This window comes from Furipterus horrens, unplaced genomic scaffold (genome assembly GCF_987537825.1).
Source record: "Furipterus horrens unplaced genomic scaffold, mFurHor1.1.pri manual_scaffold_1, whole genome shotgun sequence".
Classification (NCBI taxonomy): domain Eukaryota; kingdom Metazoa; phylum Chordata; class Mammalia; order Chiroptera; family Furipteridae; genus Furipterus; species Furipterus horrens.
Window position 1 is genome coordinate 164,277,027 of NW_028327171.1, and position 25,491 is coordinate 164,302,517.

At 38.8% G+C, this 25,491-nt stretch overlaps 1 protein-coding gene and 1 long non-coding RNA gene across 5 annotated transcripts in view; one reads left to right on the forward strand and one right to left on the reverse strand.

Annotated features, from left to right (window-relative positions):
• The window catches only part of NOSTRIN (nitric oxide synthase trafficking), a 62,735-nt gene extending 39,163 nt beyond the window's left edge, over positions 1-23,572 (forward strand). For 2 of the 4 annotated variants that reach the window (XM_090280503.1, XM_090280509.1), the window contains 9 exons: positions 3,131-3,256; positions 9,341-9,439; positions 9,537-9,662; positions 12,919-13,027; positions 15,120-15,205; positions 18,102-18,227; positions 19,204-19,318; positions 20,793-20,882; positions 23,362-23,572. In XM_090280503.1, coding sequence (XP_090136629.1) covers positions 3,131-3,256; positions 9,341-9,439; positions 9,537-9,662; positions 12,919-13,027; positions 15,120-15,205; positions 18,102-18,227; positions 19,204-19,318; positions 20,793-20,882; positions 23,362-23,525 — 1,041 coding nt within the window. In that variant the 3' untranslated portion in view covers positions 23,526-23,572. The remainder of the gene's footprint in view (positions 1-3,130; positions 3,257-9,340; positions 9,440-9,536; positions 9,663-12,918; positions 13,028-15,119; positions 15,206-18,101; positions 18,228-19,203; positions 19,319-20,792; positions 20,883-23,361) is intronic. The other 2 variants (XM_090280508.1, XM_090280511.1) reach the window with 2 other exon arrangements.
• LOC150022178 (uncharacterized) lies at positions 10,135-15,197 on the reverse strand. The gene is made up of 3 exons (XR_016511812.1): positions 15,017-15,197; positions 14,700-14,879; positions 10,135-10,218 (listed from the first exon to the last, which is right to left on the reverse strand). It is a non-coding gene; the product is annotated as an uncharacterized LOC150022178 (long non-coding RNA).
• Positions 23,573-25,491: the final 1,919 nt, after the last annotated feature.

Sequence of the window (25,491 nt, forward strand, 5' to 3'; positions counted from 1 at the left end):
CCCTATTCCTGTTCTTCTCCAGATATTATTATCTCTTCTTCTTTTTATACTAAGATTTATTGAGAGAGGTGCCTGTGCTCTGTCTTTACTTCCTCATCTCCTGTTTATTCCTCAAACCACCCCAGTCAGTTTTCCCCACCATTCTACTAAGAATGTGTTTGCATTGAAGATAATGTCACCCTTGTTGCTAAAGGCATTGGGTACTTTCCAGTTCTTACCTTATTTTAACTTGGAAACACTAAGCATTGTTGATTTCCCATTCCAGACACGGTCTCTTCTTTTAACTTTAGCAACATCTTACTCTTTTGGTTTTCTTTTTTGGTGATCTTTTCTTAAACTACTTTACCAACTTCCCTTCTGCCTGACTTTTATATATTGCTGCTCCTGATGGTTTCTATCCTGGGCCTCATGCCATCTTATTCAGGACAGTATCTCCGGTGTTCAGTGCAGTACTCTCAATATCAGGTACTCAGAAAAGTAACTGCTACTCAATAAATATACTCCCACAGTATCAACTAGAATATCTATGCTGGTAATACCCACATTTATATCTTCAGTCCAAACCAGCAATTTGGTACATCAAGCTCAGTACCCAAAATCAGAATCATCATTTCCCTCTGCCAAAAATAGTTTTTGTGTTTTCTTATCTTTGAACATTGGCCTCTCCCATATCCTCCCAATTCTAACACCTAAATCAAATACTTTTTGAATTTATATACTTGTATCTATCTCCACTGCCACTACTGTCTCCCAGGCCACCACTATCACTGCTTAGATTACTGTAACTGACAAATTAGTCTCTTGACTTTGTGTTGCCTCTTTCTATTTCCCACATACAAGTCAAGCTGACCTTTCTGAAACTCAAATCTGAGCATGTTATTGCCCTTTTAAAAGCCTTCAGTCTTCCCAGTGACCTCAGAAAAAAGCACAGACTCCTGTATGTGGTCCTTACGAGCTTCCCTGCCTTGACCCTGGCCTAATTTTCAGCATCATCTTTTGCTGTTCTCCCTCTCAAACTATGTGCTTCAACCTCACCAAAAAATTTTTGGTATCATGCCATGTTCACCAATTTCTGCTTTTATTTAGGTTCATTCACATAAGGATTTTCTGTGAGCACCTGCTATGTGCCAAGTCTCAGTTTATATGTCCTTTGAATTTCAAGGCTAGTTTAGTTGCCTCTTTTTGCGTCTCAGTGATACCTAAATACTATACCATCCTGGGATCTATCCCCCAGGATAGTAATGTGAAACCCTGACTAGAGAAGAAGCCTATCTAGTTCCATTTTCTATTCCCAGAGCCTAGCACATGACACACTGTGGCACTCAGTAAATGTTTGATGAATGAATGAGATGCTTGTTCCAAGTGAAAGAAAGAAATGAAAACTATGTAATATTTGAAAAATTTTAGCAAAGTTTTGTGAAAGTTTCTTAAGTAAGATATAAGAGTCAAAACTCTCCTTCTATATTGATTTGGGGTTATTTGCTATAGATTTGCTGAGCAGAAACTTCTAGTCAATAGCTACATAGTGTAGGCTGGTGAATGTAATTGGTCATCTCAAAAGCAACTTTGTTCTCATTGCTGGAGATCTGAGCATTCTCAATAAGCATCTAAGGACATGACTTAGCAAAGTATAGCAATGGCATACTTTCAGCCCTTTCGCTGTATTGTTATCAGATTAAAATTCACAAGCTCATGTTTCTATAGATAAATGTGGTCCATTATACTTGATATACAAAATGAAATGTGTCTTGTGTAAGTCATACATCAGAGCTGAGGGACAGCTGAATGGCTAGTCTATCAATTGGAATAATAAAGTGAGTGATATTCATATTCAGAATTTTAGATGTATGTTCTTCATTACCGAAACCTTAGTCCAAATGTCTTTAATGTAAAGAGGGTCATTCTTAAAAGCTTTTGTCTCTGTTCTTGAAGCTCCTAAACTGCTCCAGTCAGAGGGATCTTTAGTGGTCCTTAAACTGTGGTTTGAGGACCATGTGCATCAGAACCATCTGAAGAGGTAGTGCAAATTCAGATTTCCTGATCCCACTACAGAACTACTGAATCAGTAAGGCTGTTGTGGAACCCTGAATATCTGCAGTTTCACAAGCACCCCAGGTCACTCCTACATGTGTTAATGTTTGAGAATCATTCATATAATACAACTTCTTCCTTTCTCAGAGACATGAAATTACTTGTCTGAGCATTTCAAGAATCAATTTCAGCTACCCTGGTCCAGAGAGTTTTGTATTACTTTGATTTTCTAGAAGGTTTCACAAGAATGGTTAATTTTGGTGACTGGCAAAAGTGGGCTCTTTGTGAAGGAGCAGATCTTTGAGGAGCAGGATGGAAGGCAGGCATCTGTCAAGCCGTCCATAACTTGCAGTGAATATTGGCAAGTATCTTGCTCAGGCTGTTCACTAGCAACAGCAATACTCACTATCCCAGGTCTCGGGCCATGTGCCACGTGCCTTACCTGCATCACCTGCTTGAATCCTCAAAGCAACCCAGTGAAATAGGAGCACCACTATCCCCATGACATAGGTCAGAAAACTGGTTCGTGAAGGTTAAGTAATTCACCTGCAGGACTCTAACCCTGAAGTTTGATTTCAAAGTTATACTGCAGAGTTTTAAATAGAGAATGTAAAGTAAGGTTATTAGACCTTACTAAATGATAGCCAGCCCTAATCCTACTTCTTAAAGTTATGTGATTGCACACATCTCTACCTGTCCTGGTAAAAAAATGCCGGGGCCTAAAGGATTTAGCAAATAACACTATAGGAATTATTATAGATGACAATCTTGAGTTGGAGGTTCCTGATCTACTCTTGCTTCTCCTCATCTGTCATTTGGCCTTCTCTCTGATTTGATAAAGTAGGTACATCACATCATATTTAAATACCTTGATTACCTCAAATGAAAAATTAAAGGAATTTTACTGAAAGGCCCTTACATTTCCTTTCAGCTCTGACATCCCCTTCTGAGAAAGATCTTTGATTTTGTCACCCTTAGCTACTCTTTATGACTTTAGCTGGGAGATGAGAAACATATCATTGGAATAAATGTTACATGGAATTACAGAGGACTTTCATAAATGTGTTAATGAATATGTGACTTCGACGTTTTACTTTAGCTCCTCAATAAACTGGAAAAATCAACTGAGAAGTTGGCAAAAGAAGATGAAAATTACTACCAAAAAAATATAGCTGGCTGTTTTACAAGACTGAGGTGGGAGAACACACTAGAAAACTGCTACCAGGTAAGCTACGCATTCACTTTTCTTTTCCTTCCATGGAGCTTTGTGTGGCCTTGAAAATGGAGATTGGATCTATAGTTATGTGACCCATTATCTCTGTCCTTAGCTATGACCTTCACTCCTATTGTGACTTTAGACAAACCACATTACTTCTCATTGTTGCAATTTACCCGTGGTTAAAATAACCAGTGAATATTTATTGAATATCATTGGTGAGATTTTTCAATCCTAAATTCTCCATGGATACAGTAACCCTCAGCTAATTTTTAAAAGTGCTGTCAAAGGAAAGTATAAATTAAGACTTAACTATTAGTACACAGAAGTGAGTTTTAGGTCTGGGAGCTGATTCATACAGTATTCACTTTTGGAATTCCTTTGTATGTCAGACATTGTGTTGGACACTGGAGATACATAACAATTAATAAAGTACCACCTCCATACTTGAGATGTGCACAATTTAGCAACAAAGAAGACATATAAAGAAAGAATTCAATTGTCCATTAAAAATCAAAGCATATGAACAAGCAAATCACAGAAGCAAAAATCAAATTACTAATAAAGAAATGAAAAGATGCTTACTCATTTGGCAAATTTTTTATTTTATCTTTTAAAAACATTTTGAAGTTATAGTACATTTGGCTAAAATTTTTTAAAGTGATGCTATGAAATGTTGCTAAATAAGAACTATTGGGAAACCAAAGTTCCTGTACCCCTCTAGTGAAAATAGTTTAATGGTATCTAGTAAAATAGAAATGTGCATGCACCCACAACACAGCAGTTCCCTTTTAAGACATATATCCTAAAAAATAATAATTTAGACCTAAATACCAAGGGTGATATATAAAAATGTTTATTGCATATTTGTTGATAATTGCATGGCAAAAAAAATTGTACATAATTTTCATACCTATCAGTAGAAGAAATGCTCTGAAAAGTGCTCTAATTTAGAAAGTGGAGGTCTGTCAAGTTATCCTTGCCTCACCCTAACCAATATTGACTCCCTTACTTTGTATTTCCTTGGCCTGTATATACTCAGTCTACACCAACAAGTCATTAACTTACATATTACACTGTGCATTCTGTTGTTTACAAACTCAGGAATAAAATGTTATATTCATAAAGACACAACAAAACTGGGCTGATTTGAATTAAAAGAGAATCCTTATAAGTATGGAAGGTCGTCGGCAGCCGTCCGTCTCGACAGACGATGGTGTAGCTTCTTAAGAGTCTATCTGCACCGCCGAGAATGGTTGTGCAGTCCGACTCGGGAGTGACACGGTATCTGTCTCCTCCCGTGTTGAATCGACATCTTACGATGACACTGGAACGTCCTCTCCAGTGAAGCTGAAGCTACAGAGCCTCGAGAGACAATGGTGTAGCTTCTTAAGAGTCTATCTGCACCGCCAAGAATGGCTGTGCAGTCCGACTCGGGAGTGACACGGTATCTGTCTCCTCCCGTGTTGAATCGACATCTTGCGATGACGCTGGAGTGTCCTCTCCAGTGGAGCTGAAGCTACAGAGCCTGGGCAGGGTGATATGGAGGGTCTGCTGTTGCCCATGCAGCAGACCTCCCCTCTCTTCTCAGCTGAAGGATCCAAGGGCAAGACGGAGTCAATACAGCTTGGCTTCAGGTGCGCCGCAGGAGTTGCCGGTGTTGACTACAACGTCAAACCGCCTTAGGGACTCCGGCTCCGGATTTTCTGTCGGGGTTTACTCCCTTAGCCTTTCCCCTGAAGGGGTATGCCGCAAGGCAGCGGAGGTTTTTTGGAATCAGAGTTTTCCTTCTCTGATGTGCCCTGACTGGAAGATCGAACCAGCGACACTTAGCTCGCAGGCCGACGCTCGATCCACTGAGCCAAACCAGCCAGGGTAGTATGGAAGGTAGAAATGAGATAACTAGGGTAGCTAAGTTTCACTTTCTTTAAAATTTCATCTCCTCCGTCATTCTTCTGAAAAAGTGGAATATAAGAATTCATTTTAGGGTTCTGTGAAGTACCCCCTTCCTCCTTCCTACTCTTCCCATTGAATTTACAAATCCTTTCGAAGAGCATCCATTGGACTATGTTTAAGGCAGTTCACTAGATACTGTGAGAGGTATTACAAAGTCTCAAGTGCTTAAAGTTTCACTATTAAACAGTGAAATCAATTTCACGATCCAATGTCATAATTAATCTTATTACTTCATAATCATACTATGTTCAAGCCATACTTCTTACCTTCCAAGAAGAAGCAATTCAGCTCTTAGAAATAATCTATAATTTTAAAAATAATAGCCACACTACAAAGAATTACCAAGAATCAAATGCTTGGTACTGACATTACTTACTCAAGAAGTTGTTTTAGAAAGCTATTTGCAATAAGTGTCAAGAACCTTAAAAATATTCACTTTCTCAACCAATGTTCCTCATGTGAATCACAGAACACAGAAAATAATTAGAGTGAGTATTTTTAGGGATGGTAGTGACTAATACTGCTGTATTAGGCAGAGGGGAGATGGTAACTCTCTGCAGACAGCGGAAGCCTTAGGCCATTAGGGCTTAATTCTCTTTGAGAACCCCTTTTGAAAAACTTAATTTCCTTTCTATAAATCTATCTTAAGAAAGTAACTGAAAAATAAAACACAGATTTCTGGTCAAAATGCATTAGAAGTAAAAGAGGGGAAACAATCTAAATGACCAACATTTAGGGGATGACTACATGAATCCATATACTATATGAAATCCCACACAATGGACTATTAATTAACATGGGCTCATGAAGACTAATGGCCCGGGAAACTGCTTATGTATGATGTTAAGTGAAAAAAACAAGATAAAAATTTAAATAATTTGATAGATAAGTAGAAAGATACATACACACATACCTAGGTAGACAAATAAATCAAAATGTTAATAGTGGTTATCTCTGGGTGGAAGAATTATAAATGATTTTAAAAAAATTTTGTGTCCCTTATGACCCTAAAACAATGTCTCAAAGCACCTCCCTAGACTGGGTGAATCACAGAACCTGTGAATGATTTTAGAAAGTGGTCCAGGTGATTTCTAGGCATACTAAAGCTTGAGAGTTCCTGCTCTTTTAGGAGCGTGCTATTTCTTTGACCAGTTTTATGAAGTCAGTTTGAAAATGAAGTCTCTCCAAGCTCCTTGGGTAATATAAAATGTAAGGCCAGAACAGCAGGACCTGAAAAGAATGAGGGAAGAGTGCGAGTTATCATGATGTCTGGGCCTCACACAGGCTCTAAATCTGCGGTCTCTTCGTAACTGACCACATTTTCCTCATATGTGCTACATAGCACAGGAGGACCATTTTAGGTTTTCCAGAGTATTTTGCTTTTCTAAAGCCTATTTTATTTAAAAAAAAAAAAAAAAAAAAGACAGGATAATAGAAAACATTAATTCATTAAGTGAGATATGGATTTTCTCTGCACAGTGGAATTTATCTCAGCCTCTTTTCATGAGCAAACATAGATCATTTTAATGATATCCCTGAAATGTAATTAAAATTTGTTCAACATTACCATCTCCATCAAGAGACACTGGTTATTCTAGTCTCAAACTGATGCTGGTGACTCAGCACTTACCCAAGTAAAGAAACAGCTGCCTATAGGGAGGCGATGTGTTCCTAAACCTGGCTTTTCTTTTCTCTCCTGTCCTTTGCTCATCATGGTGCTAAACTAGAACAGCTGCTTTCTAAATTTTTTCTATGCTGTAAAGTCTCTTGTTTTTTGAAGACTGTCCCACTTGAGGTCCAAATCACTGAGCAGACTTTGTGTCACATATTTGTTAGGGAGCATATGGTTTCTGTCCTTTGAAGAAGCAATACGAGAGTACGTTAGGCTGCTCTCCAATGTCTTTCATCTTGCATCTGGGAGACAAAGGGCACGCCACATTCAAATGGCAGTGCCTGTGATTTTGGAGAAACATTCAGTAGACAAACACCAGAAACAAAGACATTTTGCTCCCATTTACTTACGAAAAATCATGCAGGTTGTGACTCCACAAAGAAGGTGGCCATGGGGAGCAGAGCTCCAGGCTTCTGATTCCACTGTCAGGACACTTGGCACAAAACAAAAATTTGCATGTGATTGGCAAAGATGTTCATAGTTACTGCCTGAGCCTTTTACATAGCTGTGTTCAAGTGACTCTATACCGATACACAGAACGTGGTGTACACAGACAATGGAATATTATTTGGCCTTAAAAGGAAGGAAATTCTGACACCTGCTATAGGACGAACCTTGAAGACTTTATGCTAAATTAAATAAGCCAGACACAAAAGGATAAATACTGTATAGTCCCTGTTACATAAGCTACCTAGAGTAGTCAAATCCATAAAAGACAGAAAGTAGAATGGCGGTTACCAGCGGGGATGGGGACGGGGGAATTTGTTCTTACCTAACTCGCAGAGTTTCAGTTTTGCAAGAGGAAAATTTTCTGGAGCTGGCTGAGGGTGATGGTTGCCCAACAGTGGGAATGTGCTCAGTGACACTGAACTGTACATTTAAAATGGTTATAATGGTGAATTCTATGCTATGTAAATTTTACCCCAATTAGGAAACATAAATATATTGTTTTAATTTTGAAATGTCTGTATACCATAGATAAAATTACAGCAGATCCCTGGCTGGTGTGGCTCAGTGGATTGAGCACCGGCCTGCAAACCAAGAGGTCACTGGTTCAATTCCCCATCAGGACACATTTCTGGGTGGTGGGCCAGGTCCCCAGTTTGTGGCGTGCAAGAGGCAACCGATCAATGTATCTCTCACACATTGATGTTTCTCTCCCTCTCTTTCTCCCTTCCTTCTCTTCTCTCTACAAATAAATAAATAAAATTTTTTTTTTAAAGAACTAGAAAAAAAAAAAAAAGAAATTACAACAGAATGTGAATCAGTACTCACAAGAATATAAAGAAACACTACACTGGATCAAGCCAGTGGGTCCCGCAGGTGTGCCAACAGAAGGAGGATGGGAGAAGCCAATGATCTTTGTGATTTTCCCACCCCCACCCTACCAGAGGCCTTGATTCCTATGGTAATGTTACCCACCAATTTGCCCAAACCCTTCTTCATGAAAGACTATTGCTGAGTGCTCTTTACTGTGTCGGGTGGGGTGGCAGGTTTGGGAGAAACCAGTCTGGCCTCTGGATTAAGGAAGAATGCCCAGGCCTTGCCCTTATAAAACAGGATGAGGAGCATGTTGTCTTGGACACCTGCCATCTCTGTCAAAGCCAGAGTCCTCTGGGCACATACCCAGCTGCCCTACGTAGCCTAAGAATCCCCTGCACACTCCACCTGACCCAGCTTTCTCCCACAATGCCTAGCTGCTGAACTTCTTCGAACTCCCTCCAAATAATCAGTCAGCAACTCAGCTAGCAGTGAGTGGCAAGAGTCTAATAGCTAACTTTTTCTGAAAGCAAATGTAGCTACCCTCACTTTCTTATTTACCCTTCCCAGCTAAAAGTTATGAAGCTCCGAGAGTGGAATTCTCATCATCCCACACAAATGGGGAGGCTGTGTTTCCACCTGCAAACAGGGGTCTCTGATCTCCCATCTTAATTTTAGGAGAGAATTATGAATTGATCAGACTCTGGGTTCTGCTCTTGTCAAATAGTTCCCTGAGGCAGAGAATTTGCATCTTGTCATCTTTGCCCGCATAGAGACTAGCAGAATGCCTTCTATGCACTGTATACAATTTTAGAAATATTTAATTTCTTACTGCATTTTGAAGGTATGAACATGGGTTTTACTGGGCTCCACTCTCTTTCTCTGAACCTAACAAATGCTTTTCAAATGATTCTTTTTCTACCCTTTCTTTGTAAATGTCGGGTAACCACAGCACTCACTTCTCTGCCCTGTGGGTTAAAAAAAAAAAAAAACCCTGGGGAAAGTGTGTGATTTAAATCAATTCTAATGGTGGGTAAAGAGGAGAGGCACCAAATCACATTCCTTTGCAGAGAACCCCCCCCCACCCCCCCCACGGTTTGGATATAACATAATCAAGAGACACAGGCAGGACAATTTGCTCAGATAAGTGACTGAAGTTTCGCATAACAACTGGCTGATCTTACTTCATTTTCCATCCTTTTCAGAGCATCCTGGAGCTGGAGAAGGAAAGAATTAAACTGTTATGCAATAACTTAAACCAGTACACCCAACATATCTCTGTTTTTGGCCAAACGCTGACCACAGTGAGTAGCCGAGATTTCTCCATGTCTGGTATGTGTGGTAAGAGCTGGCAGGGAACATGTCTTCAGCGACCTTGTTCTGCTTCCCCCGGCTCTGCAGTGCCATATGCACGTCCACAGTGCCATCAGCAAGATAGATGTCGAAAACGATATCCATGCTCTGATGGAAGAAACTGCTCCCTCATCTGCGGAAAGTATTTCTGAGTTCCTGTTAACCGATTACTTTGTAAGTATGGGATGGAAGGAAGTTCCATTAATGTAGAACCTCAGGTACAGACGGATTCATTTAAAAATAATTGAGAACAACTGTAAAGGAAACATCATTTTTTTTAATGGAAAATATTGATTTTTTTTATGGTTCATATAAATTTAAAAGCAGTGCAGTTTACAAACTAGGCAATGGAAACATCTCTGGTGTTTTCTGGAAGGGACGCAAGTCAAATAGGTTTTCGACTGAATCCTCGTACTCAGTCTTCTACAAGAGTAATGCCAGGCACAGATGTTTCATGGCCTGTAAATAATCAGCAAGTCACCTTGGTTGTCTATTGCTGCATAACAAATTACCCCCAAACTTAATGGCTTAAAGCAAACATTTATTATCTCCAGTTTGGGTGGGTCAGGAATCCAGGAGGAGCTTAGCTGGGAGCCTCTGAGTCCCACAGGGCTGCAGTCAGGTGTTGGCCAGGACTGCACACACACCTCAAGGCTCTCCTGGGAAATGTGCTGCTTCCAAGCTTCCTCACGTGGTTGACGGAAGGCCTCTGGTCCTGGCTCACTGCTGGCTGAAGATAATGATTTTCTTACCGAGTGGGTCTCTCCTTAAGGCAGCACACGTGTCTGCCTGCTTCCCCCAGAATTTTGATCCAAGAGGGAGACAGAGTGCCCAAGAGAGAAGCATAGTCTTTTATAGGCTCATCTCAGAAGCCACACTTCATCACATTCTATTTGTTAGAAGCAAGGCAGTAAGTGCAGCCCACACTCAAACCGAGCGGATTACGCAAAGACATGAATCCAAGGAGGTGGGAATCATTACCAACATTCTTGACAGTCCTTTTCTTTGAAAAACTTGGACCAACTTACAGAGGCTTATTTTGAGGCCACTGGGTGACTACTATGGCATGTGTGCTAAAAACAGATAAGTGTCCCTGGTCAGAGTCCAAGCATCTTGGCTCTTTGCTATAATGGAGTAGGTCGTATGTCTTCTAAATTTCTGACAGCCATTCCTTTGGTCCTCTGCTATGTTTCATTCAGACTTTCAAGGTCCATATTGGGAGCCTTATCTTTCTCTGTCTATAGAACCAACCTACTGGTCGCATCCTCCTGTAGGATTGAAAGTGTAGCCAAAGGCAGTATCCCAGGATCCACACTCAGGGAGCAAGAGATAAGGGGAGAGAGAAAGGCAGTGAATCCAGCAGCTGGGAAAGTGACCAACTTTCCCTTTCCCCACCTTCCAAACAGCAAGAAGTGGCCAGGTATTTCTTTAATGAATCTTTTTTTCCCCTGTCTTGGCAAAGACAGAGCAAATTAGCAATGGCAACATCTTTTCAAAGCAGGAACAAAGGTAGAGATTGGTGTAGGTGATCCCCTGAGATGAGAAAATGCATAGTAATATGTATCTATTACTTTCTTTAAAAGGATATTAAGAATGTCCTTCTATATTAACCTGCCAATAAAATAAGAGTCATTCTCCTTAAAAAATTGACTAGGCCTCTATTGAAATATAAGGAGATAGGCATGACAATTTACCTGTAATTGACATGCCCATGGGAATTTTTGGTTTCTATGAAACTTACTGCACCTGAACTAATGACTACATAGCTGCTGTCTAAGAGAATGGACTGTATCTTCAAACAGGTAAATAAGATTTTCTTAATATCCTTAAAGCAAAATACCCCCACAGTCTTGACTTCATAGCCATGGCAGTAATTGTAGAGTGACTTTTATCAAGTGCTATGAAATTTACATGGACAAGAGCTAAAACAGAACAATCTGCATTCAAATATTGGAGAGCTGATGACTGGTGTGAAAATATTTATAAGGTTACTGTAGAGGCCATGTCAAAGGTCGTATCCATAGTTTTATATGACTCCTCCAGTATTAATCTTCTTTCTAACAAATCTTTGGATGAGAGGAGGAATTTAAGAAAGCTAGAGAATAGTAGCATGCTCTATTCTCAAGTTGATCCAGTAGTGATCTCTCCCTAGAGATACATTTTTGAACAAAGATGTCCACAAGCAGAACAAATGAAGTCCTGGACTGGTGTGGGAGCCAGGTTAGAATGTGCACTCCCCCAGCAAGGAAGGACGGGCGCTGGAGTGAGGCAGCCTGTGGTTCGGTCAGAGCTCACCTGGGGGTATGCAGTCAGCTTGGGCTGTTTATAATATGTAAATGAAATATTTTTATCTGTACATTACATTTTTATAATGGCTATTCATGTTGCTTTAAATCCTCAGCTTCCCTTTCTTCATGACAATCTATCTAAAGCTAAACTTCTACCTGTATTTGGGATCCTAGTTTTTCTCCTTCCCTATCAGATAAGTTCTGACTCACTTCCATCTTCAGTCATTACTTTCCTCTTTCTCCATAGGTTTCTCTCCCTCTGCTATGTCTTCAGCCACCTTCCCACCCGACCCTACCATCCCAATGGTTTTTTTCGTTCAACTCTTGACATATGTATGTGAAAGTTCAGATTTTGTTAATAGTTTCTCACAACCTATGTGATAAAACCCCTACTTCTGCCCCCAAATCTGGCCTGAACTACCCAGACAACTTTTTCTTCTATGTTTGCTTAGCAACTGGTCTATTTATTGTTCCTGATACATTTCACAAAGTCATCCCTCTGTCCTTTGCTTGGGCCAGTTCCTCTGCCTGGAGTACCCTTGTCCTCCTTCCCCTTCGCTGAAAAATCCTGGTTTAGTCTTCTAGCCTCCTCAAAGCTCTCATGCCCCCATCCCTGCCCTTGGTGGGCCACGCATTCCTGTGTGTACCACTCATCAATGAAAGTGGCATTGAATTGCTAGGTCTCTTATGTTAAGCTTCAAGGCCTAATTATAAACCCATTCTGGGAAGAGCGTGTGTGTTTTTGTTCTCCATTTCTAACAGCCAGCAATATAGAACACAAGAAACATTTGTTCTGCCCCTGAAGCAGTCCTGGCTTGAGGCATATACATACTACCTTTGGGTCATTAAAGGGCTCTAACTTGAACAAAGATAAATATACCACAAATAGACTTACATATCAAGAAACTATGAAATAGCTAGAGTAAGGCTCATCCAGCTATGTACTTATGAGTTGTGAACAAAGAGATGTTTTCTTATTAAGCAGGTCTAGAACAATCTGTATAAAACCAAACATTACCTGCTTTTTTCTTTTTTCCATCCAGTTAAAATTAAATACAGTCAGCAAAAGTCTGAGTGCAACTAGGAGAGAAATCTCTTTTTCTGCCTTAAATTGTTAAATATTCTTTTGTTTTCCCCTAAAGGAAGAAGAACCTAACAATGCAATGAATAAAGAACGACAAAAGTCTTCAATAAAATCAAAATTAATGAGACTGCAAAGCGATATTGAAAAAGCCTCAAGAGACCAGGAAGGTGTGTAATTGTGTGAATGGCCTGATAAGGGAAAGGATTTTCATTCAGAATTAGGGTGATTCTGCTTTTGCCACCTGAGGCAGGAATCATCTTGTTTAGAGAATCATTTGTCAGATTTAATTTGCATCAATAAAGAAAAAAATTTTAAAAAGAAAGGAGAGAACAAAAAACTGAAAATGACATTTGGTCTCTCTGTGAGAGCTAAATAAATACTATACCACATTTTCCAGAAATGTAGCATTTTACTATATTTCTTACATTGGCTGGAATGAGAGACAATTCATTTGGTGGTTTAAATAAAAAACAAACCTATAGTAAGTCTGTGCACAGGGCTTTTGGTTTTCTGATTTGTTTCCTTTGAAACTAACTTTGTAAATGATATGAAAAATCATTCAAGTTAAATTCTATACTTAAAAGTGAGGCATGTTAGAATGTGCAGCAGCTCTACAGTGGTACAAATAATAAAAGTGACTCCGCACTTGTGACTGTGATGTGTACAGCTTATTTCATGTGAACCAGAGCCATGTATTGCAATGTAATGCCTGACAGGAAATCCAAGGGAGCAAAAATGTTTACAAATGTAAATATCATAGTGTGGGCAAGCCTAATACTGGGGTAAATATTAGGGATCCACCACGGAAGGGGTTAATAAGGAGGAGTCATAAGCTCATCTTGGAAAAATAACAGTCAAATCAACAACTTTAGGGCATTACATAATCTAAAACACATTCGGATATACTGTATTATTTAGTACTCACAAGAGTACCTGTAAAATAGGTCAGGCGGATATTTCTTTCTCTATATTACAGCAAAAGAAGCAAACTCCTAGACGTTATCTTTTACAGCTTGCGCAGCTGCAAGGTAACTGAATTGTGGCTAAGGAGCAGGTCTCCAATCTCCTAAGCCGGCCCCCTTCTATGACCCTCCAAATGCCCCAGGAGCACCTAACTGACCGAGAGGAGAGCAACTGGAGAAACAGGATTACCTAAAGTAGAATAGAGTACTGCTTCTTCTTACAGATTTCAGACAGGGAAAACTCCACTTAGTATATCTTGATGGTGAATATAGCCAACTGTGAATTATTCATGTTCATAAGACCCAGGAAAACACAGGTAAATGAAAGTGTTTGAATAAAAAACAAGGCCTTATTTCATAGAACATTCATTGCCACCCCTCTTCCCAGGTCTACCCATTTTCCACAGACGCCGATAAATAATTAGGAAGACTGATTTGAGTTCTGTTTCCTTTCCATTTTGCTACCCAGTGTGGGTTACAGCAACAAAATGTCTAAAATGCATGTAGTAGGGAAAAAATGGGAAAATCAGTCATTGATTAACTGAATTAATTTATAAGAGGGATGTAGATTCCTCTAGAAAATGTTTACTGTTTTTTTTTTTAAACCTTTATATAAATGTGCAACGGATAGATAACTTCTTTTATTTACCCACAAAAACCATTTATTATCAGTCTTAAGTAATGTAAATTCACAGCATTTATTTTTATACAATATAAAAACTGCTTTCCAAACTTCTTCCCTTCACTAATCTACCAGGCACTTTACACACAGATAATTTTTCAAAACCATTTTTTCATTCTTGGTCATCAACCATTTTTTTCTTTAAAAAATAAAGTTTCTTAGATCATGACAAAATGGGAACGTAGAGTGATGTACCTTCTGAAATACGTCAAAAATTCCACATCATAGATGCTCAGTGATGTAGCCCGGTGAAGTAGATTCTTAAAAGTCAGTATTGGGGTTTCCTTGCTGTATACTATATCTATGGTGTAGTCTCCCCATTTATTACGGGCATCTTCCATCCTTGAATTGTTGTAAACTCCAATGAGAATAAAGCTGAAGAAATATAAAAAAAAAGAAAAAAAAGAAAAATAAACAGTCAAGATTCTTTAAGCATCAATCAGCATTTCTCACATTTCATTAAATGAAAGTAAAAGTCACCCATTCAGTAAAATTGAGTAACAACTACATACAGAAACAGCCCGGGCCATTTAGGAAATCCTTCCGGGCTCGGGCTCCCATGGCGTCCCACCAGGACAGGAGAAAAGTGACTAAAGAGCATGATTTCACTTTCAGGAATCCAGCGAATGCTGCGAGCTTTCTGCAGCCACTCTTTCCCAGACCCAGACGGCCAGAAAAGCACAGCAGCCTTAATGGAGGAGGTAAATATTGGCAGAGTGCGGTTTCCTAGATTGAGTGATGAAAGACTTATTTTTAGAATGCTTGTTTTCGGGCCCATTTGACCTCTGTTTGCCTTTCCATTCTCGTGACAAAGAACAATCTCATCAGAGAGCGTGTAGGGTCAGGTCCTTGGCAAGGAGTTGGAGGGATCTGGAAAAATCCAACTAGTTGGAAACGTTTGCTGTAGTGTCCTCCCAGGAAAAGAATTGTGCCCTAAACAGAATCCTCCAAAACAGAAATCATTCCTTCAGGGTCTGGAGCCTTGGGTACTTTTAACCAAGCTAAGAAATGTGACCAGAAACATTCTACATTCAGAAAGGCTTGTATTTGGATCTACCTAGCTCTGCTGTTTACAGGGACCTGGGACAACTTTAGATTTCTCCTCTATAAAATGGGGACATTGGGATCTACCTCAGAGGGGTTTTGTGAGGATTAAATATTATTTAGAAAATGCTGGCACAGCGTACAGAGGACAGCCAAAAAACTGGTCATTATTATTCAAATGCTGTTTTCCATTCATTCTCCGACTAGTATCAGTGTCTTCTGGGAATAACAGGAGGAAGAAAGCATGAAGGGATTGATGGACAGGGTGGCAAATTTGGAGGAATCCATGTTAAAAAGGCAGTTAGCAGAGGCCTGTGAATTTTACATGGGAACAAAAACGAACAGATGCTATTACCTCTGTGTATGAGCTACAGGTTTTCTGCTGTGATTAGAGCAAGAGGAAATTGACAGGTTATCTTCTCTGAGAAAAATTCAGGAAGACATAAAAGTTTTTACAATATTTTGGAAGGACACAGGAAGCTGGACAAGCTTCCCTTGAATATATAGCCTAGCTCAGCAATTTTCAACCCTTTTCATGTCATGGGACACATAAACTAATTACTAAAATTCTGCAGCACACCAAAAAATATATATTGTATTTTTTGCCAATCTGACAAAAAAAAAATAGGTATAATTTCAATTCATTTATACTGGACAACATTTGTTGTGTGTGGTGTTGTCATTTTCTATTTATCAATCTAAGGAAAAAGAGGTCAGTGCCCCTGACTATTCAGATGTTGCATTTTTAAAAAATTATTGCAGCACAGCAGTTGAAAATTGCTGGCTTAACTAATTCTCTTGTGAGTAGATACCTAATGATTCTGTCCAAACAGGCCATTTCAGAGGTACTTGGTGAAAGTAGACAGATGCAGCCAGGCCAGCTGATCTGCTTTTTAGCACAGGCTTCCTTTAGTGAGGTTTGGTTGCAGGAACAAACCTAAGAGTTCTCATGGAAAGAAAAAAAAAAGCCTGAATTCTGTTCATTTGCAAACAGGTCTAAAATATTTGCAATGGCACATGGCTATAACTCTTACAAAAATATAAAATAGACTCTAGGACACTTTCTGTGACAACACATGTTAACTAATTTGATGTAAATAATTTTTACCAAAATGAAATCAAATGGAGCACTTTATGATGGTGTTAAGTTATAAGTAAACAGTATATTTTTGGTTGTTTCTGCACAGAATTTTGTCATTGTCTTTACCAGTACAGAATGTGTATTAGGATCGGCTGGGTACACAACTGGACTGATTCACACAGTGGAGGTTGCAAGGCGGGAGAGCATCTGATCCCTAAATTTACAGTGTTTGTGATTTAGTGAAAGAACAATACAAGCTTTCAGACAGTGGATGCCAAATGTCCATTTAATTTCATCTCGCACCTCCACATCTGTTGGAGGGAAACTTGTATTATTGGTAGATTTTGCATTACCCAGGGAAGTTTTCTTGCAAGAAAACACTTTGCTTCATTTCAATTCTTCCTAACTCACTGTTTTTTGCTCCTTAAAGTGCCATAGTTTGAAGTAAAAATTTTGGCAAGGCATGGTCTCTGAGAAATTGTTGCAGGTATTATCTTCAGATATGGGAAGGTGTGTCACAGAGAAGAGGAGAGATACTTCTCTGTGATGCTCTCAAACCCAGAGTAGGTCTAATGGTAGAAGGTAGGGAATTGATTTCATCTTAGGTAAGCCTGCCCCACAATGCAGTGGATCGGTCCAAGGATTAGAGACCTTCCTCATCGATTGGAGGTGTCTGGCAGGGATCTTAGGGCTAGGAATCTGCATGCTGGATGTATGGAAAGGGAAAGGGAAAGGGTGAGGAGGAGATTGAATAAGCAGGCCCCTTCTAAGGCTTTGATTCTGTTATTTGATTTACCTTGACTGGACACAGCCTGACAGAGAAGTCATTGTAAAGTGTTTAGCTCAAGGTCAAATAGAGAACAGGAAGAGCCTAAGAGTGTATCTTAATCTTTATTTTTATAATCAAAAACCCTCAAATATTGTTTCTAGTTTCCAGAAGTGTGACAGGGAACTTTCTGGGTAATATAAGACTTACTTTTTCAAGAAAAACAAGGAACAACATCAATCAAAATAAATACATGAACCCTGCCTTGCATCATTTTAATTTGATTTTATTGAAGAGTTCAAGTTGATTCACAATGTTAAGCACCTGCCTCAATTGCCTTTCCTCCAAAAGTCTACCTTCTACAGTCAGCACGTATTATTCCCTTTTCTCATTCCTCAGCAGAAAATTTGGAAAAGCTGTTCACGGCTACATAATACTGAGTAATAATATACTTACCAAGGTTTCTGGTTTATCACGTGCACAAGAGCCCAGAATAAGACACATTCAACAACTAAGGCTTTTTTCCTAGGAAAAGGGTCCATTTATCCTCTCCTCGGCATTTTCTGTGTGTATCTGCATATGAGTTGAATGTGTACTTTTCTAGACCTCTTAGTCATTTTGGAAGTTATCCTGACATCCTTTTGCCCATGCAGTTGTGCCTCATTTTCTGGGAATTTACTCACAAGGCCAAATGATGTATCCACAGACCAATCTGAAACTAGACCTGTTACAAGCAAACGCCTATAAACTGTCATCAGTGTTAGCAGAACTTGAGCAAAGACCTCAACCCAGCCATCCTTGTAGTAACTCCATCTTCAAGCGGAAAGAAAAGGTAAACATTAAAGATATTGGTTATAATTTCTTAACTAGGCTTGCTAGGTGATGTGGCTTAAAGTGGCATTAGAGGGGGAAAATAAAAGTTGTTGTGAATTATATAAATATCATCTCCCAAATCTCAAATGCAGAATTTTAAAATAAGTTTGTTTTTATTCCTTTTAAGCAGAGTAATAAGAGCTAACATAACTCAATATTCTTTGTATACTAAATATGAGGAGTTAAAAATATTTTGGATTTCTTCTTTTTCTTCCTCATAAATTAACTTTATCATTTGAATGTGCTTTTCATAGTAAAATTTCTATCAAACTGAAATTTTGGTATTCACACAGACCTAAATTACAAGGTTTCTGATATGCATTAGTCTCATCCATTTAACATACTACACAATGCAGAAAATACATGAGCACAATTTTTAAAAATTACATACATGTATTTTCCCAGTGTTACCCTCTTGAGAAAACGGCGGTGAATGTGTGAGCACACAGGGGTTAGCTACTGCTCAGAGCAGGTTTCCGTCACCTGTGAGAACAGGGCTCCAGGACCATCTGTGATAAAGGGACAATTTTCAAGAGCTGGAAAATGACCTCGATCAAAAAGAAGAAAGGGAGGGAGGGAGGATGGAAGAAAGAAAAATAGTCTCACTTATTTTGACAGAATCATGATCATTTATTTGCATTAAAAGCAACTAAAGTTGAATTTGTAGGAGTAATGCTGTGAATGTTATTATTTTGCCTAGGCACAGGTCAGAATTGTACACAAAGGTATACAATGTAGTAATTGTCTAATTATGAAAATATTAAGGCTTCAGATGCAAAAAAACTATAATAGGGTTTAGGAACATAGTTAATGCTTTATTTATACCCTCCTACAAAAAAGTTAAAAACAAATTCCTAAGTAAAATGGCTACAGAAGAAGTATTTTTCATGAATACTTGTGTTGTTAAAAATTACCTAAAAAAATTATTTGAACAGCAGCAGACACATAGCTATGTAAGAATATCTCGGCCTTTTCTGATGAAGAGATCAGAGAATGTTGCGAGAAGGTCGTCTTCTGGTGGGCAGAGCAATCTATGTTCTTCACCTACAGGTACAGTATTCCCTCACTTATCGCAGGTATTATGTTCTAGACACCCCCCACCCTCTGTGATAGGTGAAAATCCGGGAAGTAGGAACCTTACATTTATTTTAGTACTTATATATATTTTAAGGCTTTATAAACCCTTCCCACACACTTATAAACCGCTCCCAGTCCCTTATTAACCTTTCCCACTCCCTTATTAACATTTTCCACACTTTTAGAAACACTACTTATGTTCTTAAACATATTCTACACTCTTAAACCTATGTAACTTAAACAACATATGTATACAGTACCACAAAATCCCATGATACAGTGAAAAATCTCTGATAAATAATTAAATATAATATTTTTTTTAATCCCGCAATACTGTGAGGCCGCGATAAGTGAATCGTGATATAGAGAGGGACTACTGTAATCGCACGCCCAGAATAATTTTGGGCTAAGCCCTATCAGGAAAGCACATTGTGATATTTACATTTTATTTTCAGAGCCACATTGATATACATCAGCTCAAAAAGAAAATCGACATTTAAATGGAGACTGATTAATTTGTTAGAATTTGTAGCTTCTGTGCAAATATAATCCAAAATGTGTGAAGGCTTCAAGAAGAGTGGAGGGCTGGGGAAAGTGTTCTGTGAGATGAGATGACTCGTTCTACATTACTCAGAGAGCCTCAGTTGGCTGTGCACACTGTCGCCCTTAAGCCATTGGAAGGAGCTCTGAGCTCTGTCTCCAGGGCCTCCTGCAAACGTCCATAGAAACCCTGTTCTCTCTGTGAGAAACATGGTTGACCCCAGGGCCTACTTACCCCCTTTATTCAGGTACCTGACTTTAATCATCTGTCTATTCACATCCTACTACCTTTTTCCTTTCAACACACACACGTACACACACAGGCACACATGTTATTCTCCTTCATAGTTCAACTATAGTTACCATAACCTTGACTCTAGTTTCTTGATTAGAAATTGGCAAAAACAAAAAAAAGAGAGAGAATTTCAATAAAACCCAGGATATTATGGTCCACATTGTATATGAGGGACTCACCGTTGCATGGTTTGAGAAATAGTTCTCTAAGTACCTAGGATGATGGTAAGAAGCACGCGCTCCTCATGTCTCCTGTCTGTACCTCAGTGGCAAAACTTGTGTATGATTTCCAAAATACACATACAGCAAAACACACATACCGCACACATCGAATTATCTTCTTTATTATTATTACAATAACTTCTGTCTCCAGACTAATTTTCTGTTATGATATAGTTCTTGATTATATAACATACACAGTCCACACACATAGTAGGTTCATCATAAACAGTGAATCAAGAAATAAATGATATGTAAAATTATACACTTTATTTTTGAGATGTCAGTGTATTTAAGCTCTGCACCACACTGCTAAATAACTAATGAGTTTACTGTTATATTCCTCTTGCTCACTGTCACAGCATTGATAATTATAACTTGATCCAACTTTCAGCCTCCAGTGTGGCCCAGCACAGCAATAGTCTTTGCAGAGCCTTGTATTCTTTCCAAGCCAGGCAAGATGATGAATTGAATTTGGAAGTAGGTAAGAATCATTCTCAAATGTTTGATTGCTTTCTCTGTTGAAATCCTTAACTTGAATACAACTCCTGTCTTAGAACAGCAGTCTTAAAAGTTACAACCATTCAACTCAGTTCATGTTTACAATCACCCTTTTTAGAAGATAGAGATAAAACACATCAAAAATAAAGCTCACATAATAAATAAATAGCTAACATCCATTCAGTGTTTACTATGTGCTGGACATTATTGCAAGCACATTGTCCAGTTTAATATTCATAAAACCTTTTGAAGTGGATATTGTCATTTATTCCCATTTTATTGCTGACAGAGGCGTGGCAAGGTTAAATACTTTGGCTGAAGTCACAGGCAGTGGCAGTGCAGGATTTGAACTCAGAGACTCAGTCATGCTTAATCACAGTGCTACAGGAAGGTAGAATGGCAGTAATGGAAAATCATTAGAGGTGTGACCCTACCTTTCTCTTTTTCAAAAAGCTAACCTCACAGGAATGTGAAGTGACTTCCTCTCATGGCTTAGTGTAAGAGCAAGTTCTAGAACCCAGGGCAAAGGACTCCCAGCTTAATATTTCTCCCACTTAGCTCTCAGAAAAATGTTTTATGACCAATCCAAGGAAGTAGATCCCCTTCTCTGTGTCACAGATTTTTGTTTAACATGGAAAGGTATAATGGGTTATATAGACGTCAACATTATTAAACAAGAAAATGTCTCCAGCCTCCACATTGTGTGTCCAGTCACCAACCATATTTGGATGTGAAAGCTAAAGCAGAGACCTGGAAATGAAAAGGTTACTGAAAAAGAGTTGTGTTGTAGGGAAAAGCTTTTTATCCCTGAGCAGCACATGGCACCCAGAGCCAAGGGAAAATTAAGATGGATTTTGCAGGCAGATAAAAGGGACACCACATATTTGCTATTGGTTAGTGGCGGCTTCCTTTTCAGTCTGCCAGTCTGATTTCTCCAGGCAATTACTTTTTCTTCTAACTTAGAAATAAGTAGAGACAAGGGGAAAAAGAAACAGAAAGTAAACCCTCTTCTTTGTTCTTCTTAAATCAATGTTGCCGTTATCTAAAAGTTTTAAGGGTTATAGAAGTCACTTCACTACCCGTCATGTCCTCCTGAGGGTACCTACGGCAGCAACTGAGTAAATGAAATGCTGTAGTGCCACTTTCTGTATAAATAAAAAACACATTTCCCGATGCCATCTAGAACCCAGGGTCCTGAGTTTGAATTATGTAGTTATACAATACATGGGTCATCATGTTTGTCTTTAGTTCTTCCTTGGTTGCAAAGCCTATTTGTACATTATATCCTAAGCAGGTTCTATAAATGAAATGAGACATTGGGACTTAGGGAAACTGGCAATAAGATTTGAAATTATCGGTTTGCATTTCTGTTAGTAGATTGTGCCAGTCTGCTGAACTGAGAAAACTCATTAGAGAGCAAACTTAGGCTGAGAATGACCTCCTGTAAGAATAAATAGTGATTTATGACTGAGGAGAGGTAGAAGAAGGATTAACAGTCTCCTTTGTCTTAAGAAAAAAATGACTGTGGAACAGAATGAAAGAAAGACTTAAAAATTACTTTAAAATGATGCTCAAGATAAAGTAGTTTGGGAATCCTGAAGGAAGTAGATGTTTCTACTTTGATGTGCAGAAAGCAGCCAGAGAGAAGAGACTTTTCACACAAAAGAAGGACTTAGCCAGAGGATTTGGGACACCAGGCTAAGCTTTAGGGTTATTAATATCAGAATAGTATTTTTTAAATAGAGATTTAGAGAGGAGCCCTGTGTTTCTTAGGAATTCTGTTTATTCGAATCATGACTTTTAAAAAGTATTGTCTTCAAGTTGATATTTTATTAAAGTTATCTAAATTTTGAGTGAGGAGTTATATTTCTGTGCAAAGCTATGAGATGGAATTTTGCACTGCGAAGCTGGACATCTAATGGAAAGAGGTTGTCTTGATCTAAAGAAAAGTCTGGCAGCAAAGACATAGTAGTCAATATACCAAACTGTCACAGCCACCAACGTAAGAAACCTTAAAAGCACAGACACCAAGAAAGAGTTTGATGACAAACTATATTTAGGGTGAGCCAACCAACATGAGAAGGATATATGTTCTAATGTGATTCTGTTTTTAATCAAACTATATTATGACATAACTTGGCTGTCAATTATCTTACTCTTTTTAACATTCACTGCGTGCGTGGTGCAGGGGAGAGCGACAAGGGAAAAATTGGGACAACTGTAAAACAACAATTTTAAAAAAGCAAAAACAATATGTAAAAATTATCATGGATAAGAAAAAAAAGACTGCGTCATACAGAGGTGGTAAATAACCTTTGCTTCATCTGAATCACATGCAGAAAACAATGCTACTCAAGTAACTCCTTGAAAGCAGATTCCTGAAAAATGTCTCACCAATTGGGTTCAGGCATGTGCTCAAATTGCAGACACCCATTTGTCTAACTTAATGTGCATTTTCACAGGTGACATTGTGACTGTATACAAGAAACAAGAAGAATGGTGGTTTGGGTCTTTAAATGGAAAAAAAGGCCACTTTCCTGCTGCTTATGTGGAGGAGCTCCCTTCAAATGCTGGGTACACAAGCATAAGACAAGATTCTCAGCACACCACCTCACACACACTGTAAACTGTACAATGTGATGCTAATAAAGATAAATGCTGTGATCTTTCCAAGTTTATCTTTTTAAATGAGTGATGGAGTCCTACCTGCAAGTGAGAGGGTGGAGGGAGGCAGGGAAGAGGCCTCGCGGTTCCTAGAGTTTTTGAATTCTTAGGAGACCCTGGAGGTGACCCTTTACAGCCCCTGGTGTCCCAGAAAGAGACAGACTCCAAGACAGTTCCTTGCATGGAGTCACATAGTTTTCTGGTAGCACAACAGATTCTAGGACTGAGACGTCCTTTTCCCCTGGACTTGGGTGGAAACGGGCCACAGTAGGCCTACAAGGGGTCAAACAGGGCCTGGGAGATGAGGAACAATGCAGATTAAGTCCAAGAAGAAGAGCTCGGCAAGACAGGCAAGCAGGACCCTAGTGATACAGACCCAAGTTAGGAGAATAGAAGAAAAGATCAGGAGCTGAGGTCAAGAGTTTGCATGGTCAGAAGAGGGGTTGGTAGACCAGAAGTCTACATACTAGGTGGATGACCTCGGAATAGAATGGAATTCCATCCTGAACCAGCGACCTCCTGAGGTAGCAGCTTATATACCCTCTCCCACTGCTCTTAAAGTGAGGTCAAGTGGGAGCCCCAAATGGCTGGGGATCTGAGAACAAGAGCAAGGAAGATAGGAAAGGTTAGGAAGGAGACAGTGCCTGGTATTTTGTGCCTCCTTGCCCATTTGGAAACTTCATATACCAATTCAGAAACCAGGATTCTACACCTCCCAACCAGGTCATTATGAAAGGAATACCCTAAGGAACTTGTTAGTTAAAGGTATTTTTCTTAAGGGTAACAATGAACAATGGAGAGAAGCAGTACAGCAGCATCTTTCAGGAAATGGCCTAAGTCAGCCTGGAGATCACACACTCCATTCAATAGAAGATTATGGTGTTGATAGAAACATCTGGGCGTGCCTATATTTGTGCCAAATGAAGAGTCTGGATTAAAGGAGTAATTAAAATCCATCCCATTTCTCTTCTGCCTCCTACCTCTATTTTTTTTTTTATTTGTCAGATTTTATATTTTCAAAAAGAAATTTTTCAAAGCAACATACATATATTTTTATACTATGCACCATTACACTCCTATAGAATATAACTAACACAGAGAGGTATTTATAGATATAGTTATCATACTTGAAGGATCTCAAGTAAAATTTCTTATGTGAGACATGACTAACAGCCTAGAAGAACAGATCAGAAGTTTTAATATCATCCTTAATGGTGTATTAATGACAGCTTTCTCCATGTAGAAAGTGGGCTGAATAATAGGCCATTAGACCATGAACAGAGATTTTGAATTTATATTTCTTTTTCATCTTATTTCTTTCCCTTATCTTTGATGGATATAAAATTATGCAGCAATTGACTGCAGCCTACTCTGGATCATTTGTGTAGAGAAAGTGATAATGGTGGTTGGGCCCAGAAACTCTTTGAACATGATTTTCAAAGAGACTCCTCTCTCTTCATAAATCAGTTTTACTCTGTAAACACATAAATGGTTTTCCTATTTTGAAATGTTGCTACACATTCTTTTTGCAGCTGTGATATGTAACTTCTAAACTTAAAAAAAATGCTATGGTCTTAAACTAGATAAAATACAAGTATAGTTGGGTGTAACAACTTTTTCTTGAAGATCTTTTTCAGTAAGACAAGAATTTTCTGATTGGACAGATGGGGATGGTACCATTAGATTTTGGTAAAAGTTAAGTGCATATTTTGAAGATTAATGATTTGCTCAAGTCTTCCATATAAAAAATTATTTTGAATATTAATTTTTTAAAATGGTTAATTGGGCTTTCATCATTACACTCCACTAAGCAGTTTCATATGTCAGGAAGTTTTTAGTGACATTGACAACCTGAAATATAGTCAGTAGAGAGGTCTGAACCAGATTTTCACTGAAAGCATCAGAAAGCATTATTCTAACTTACCTCC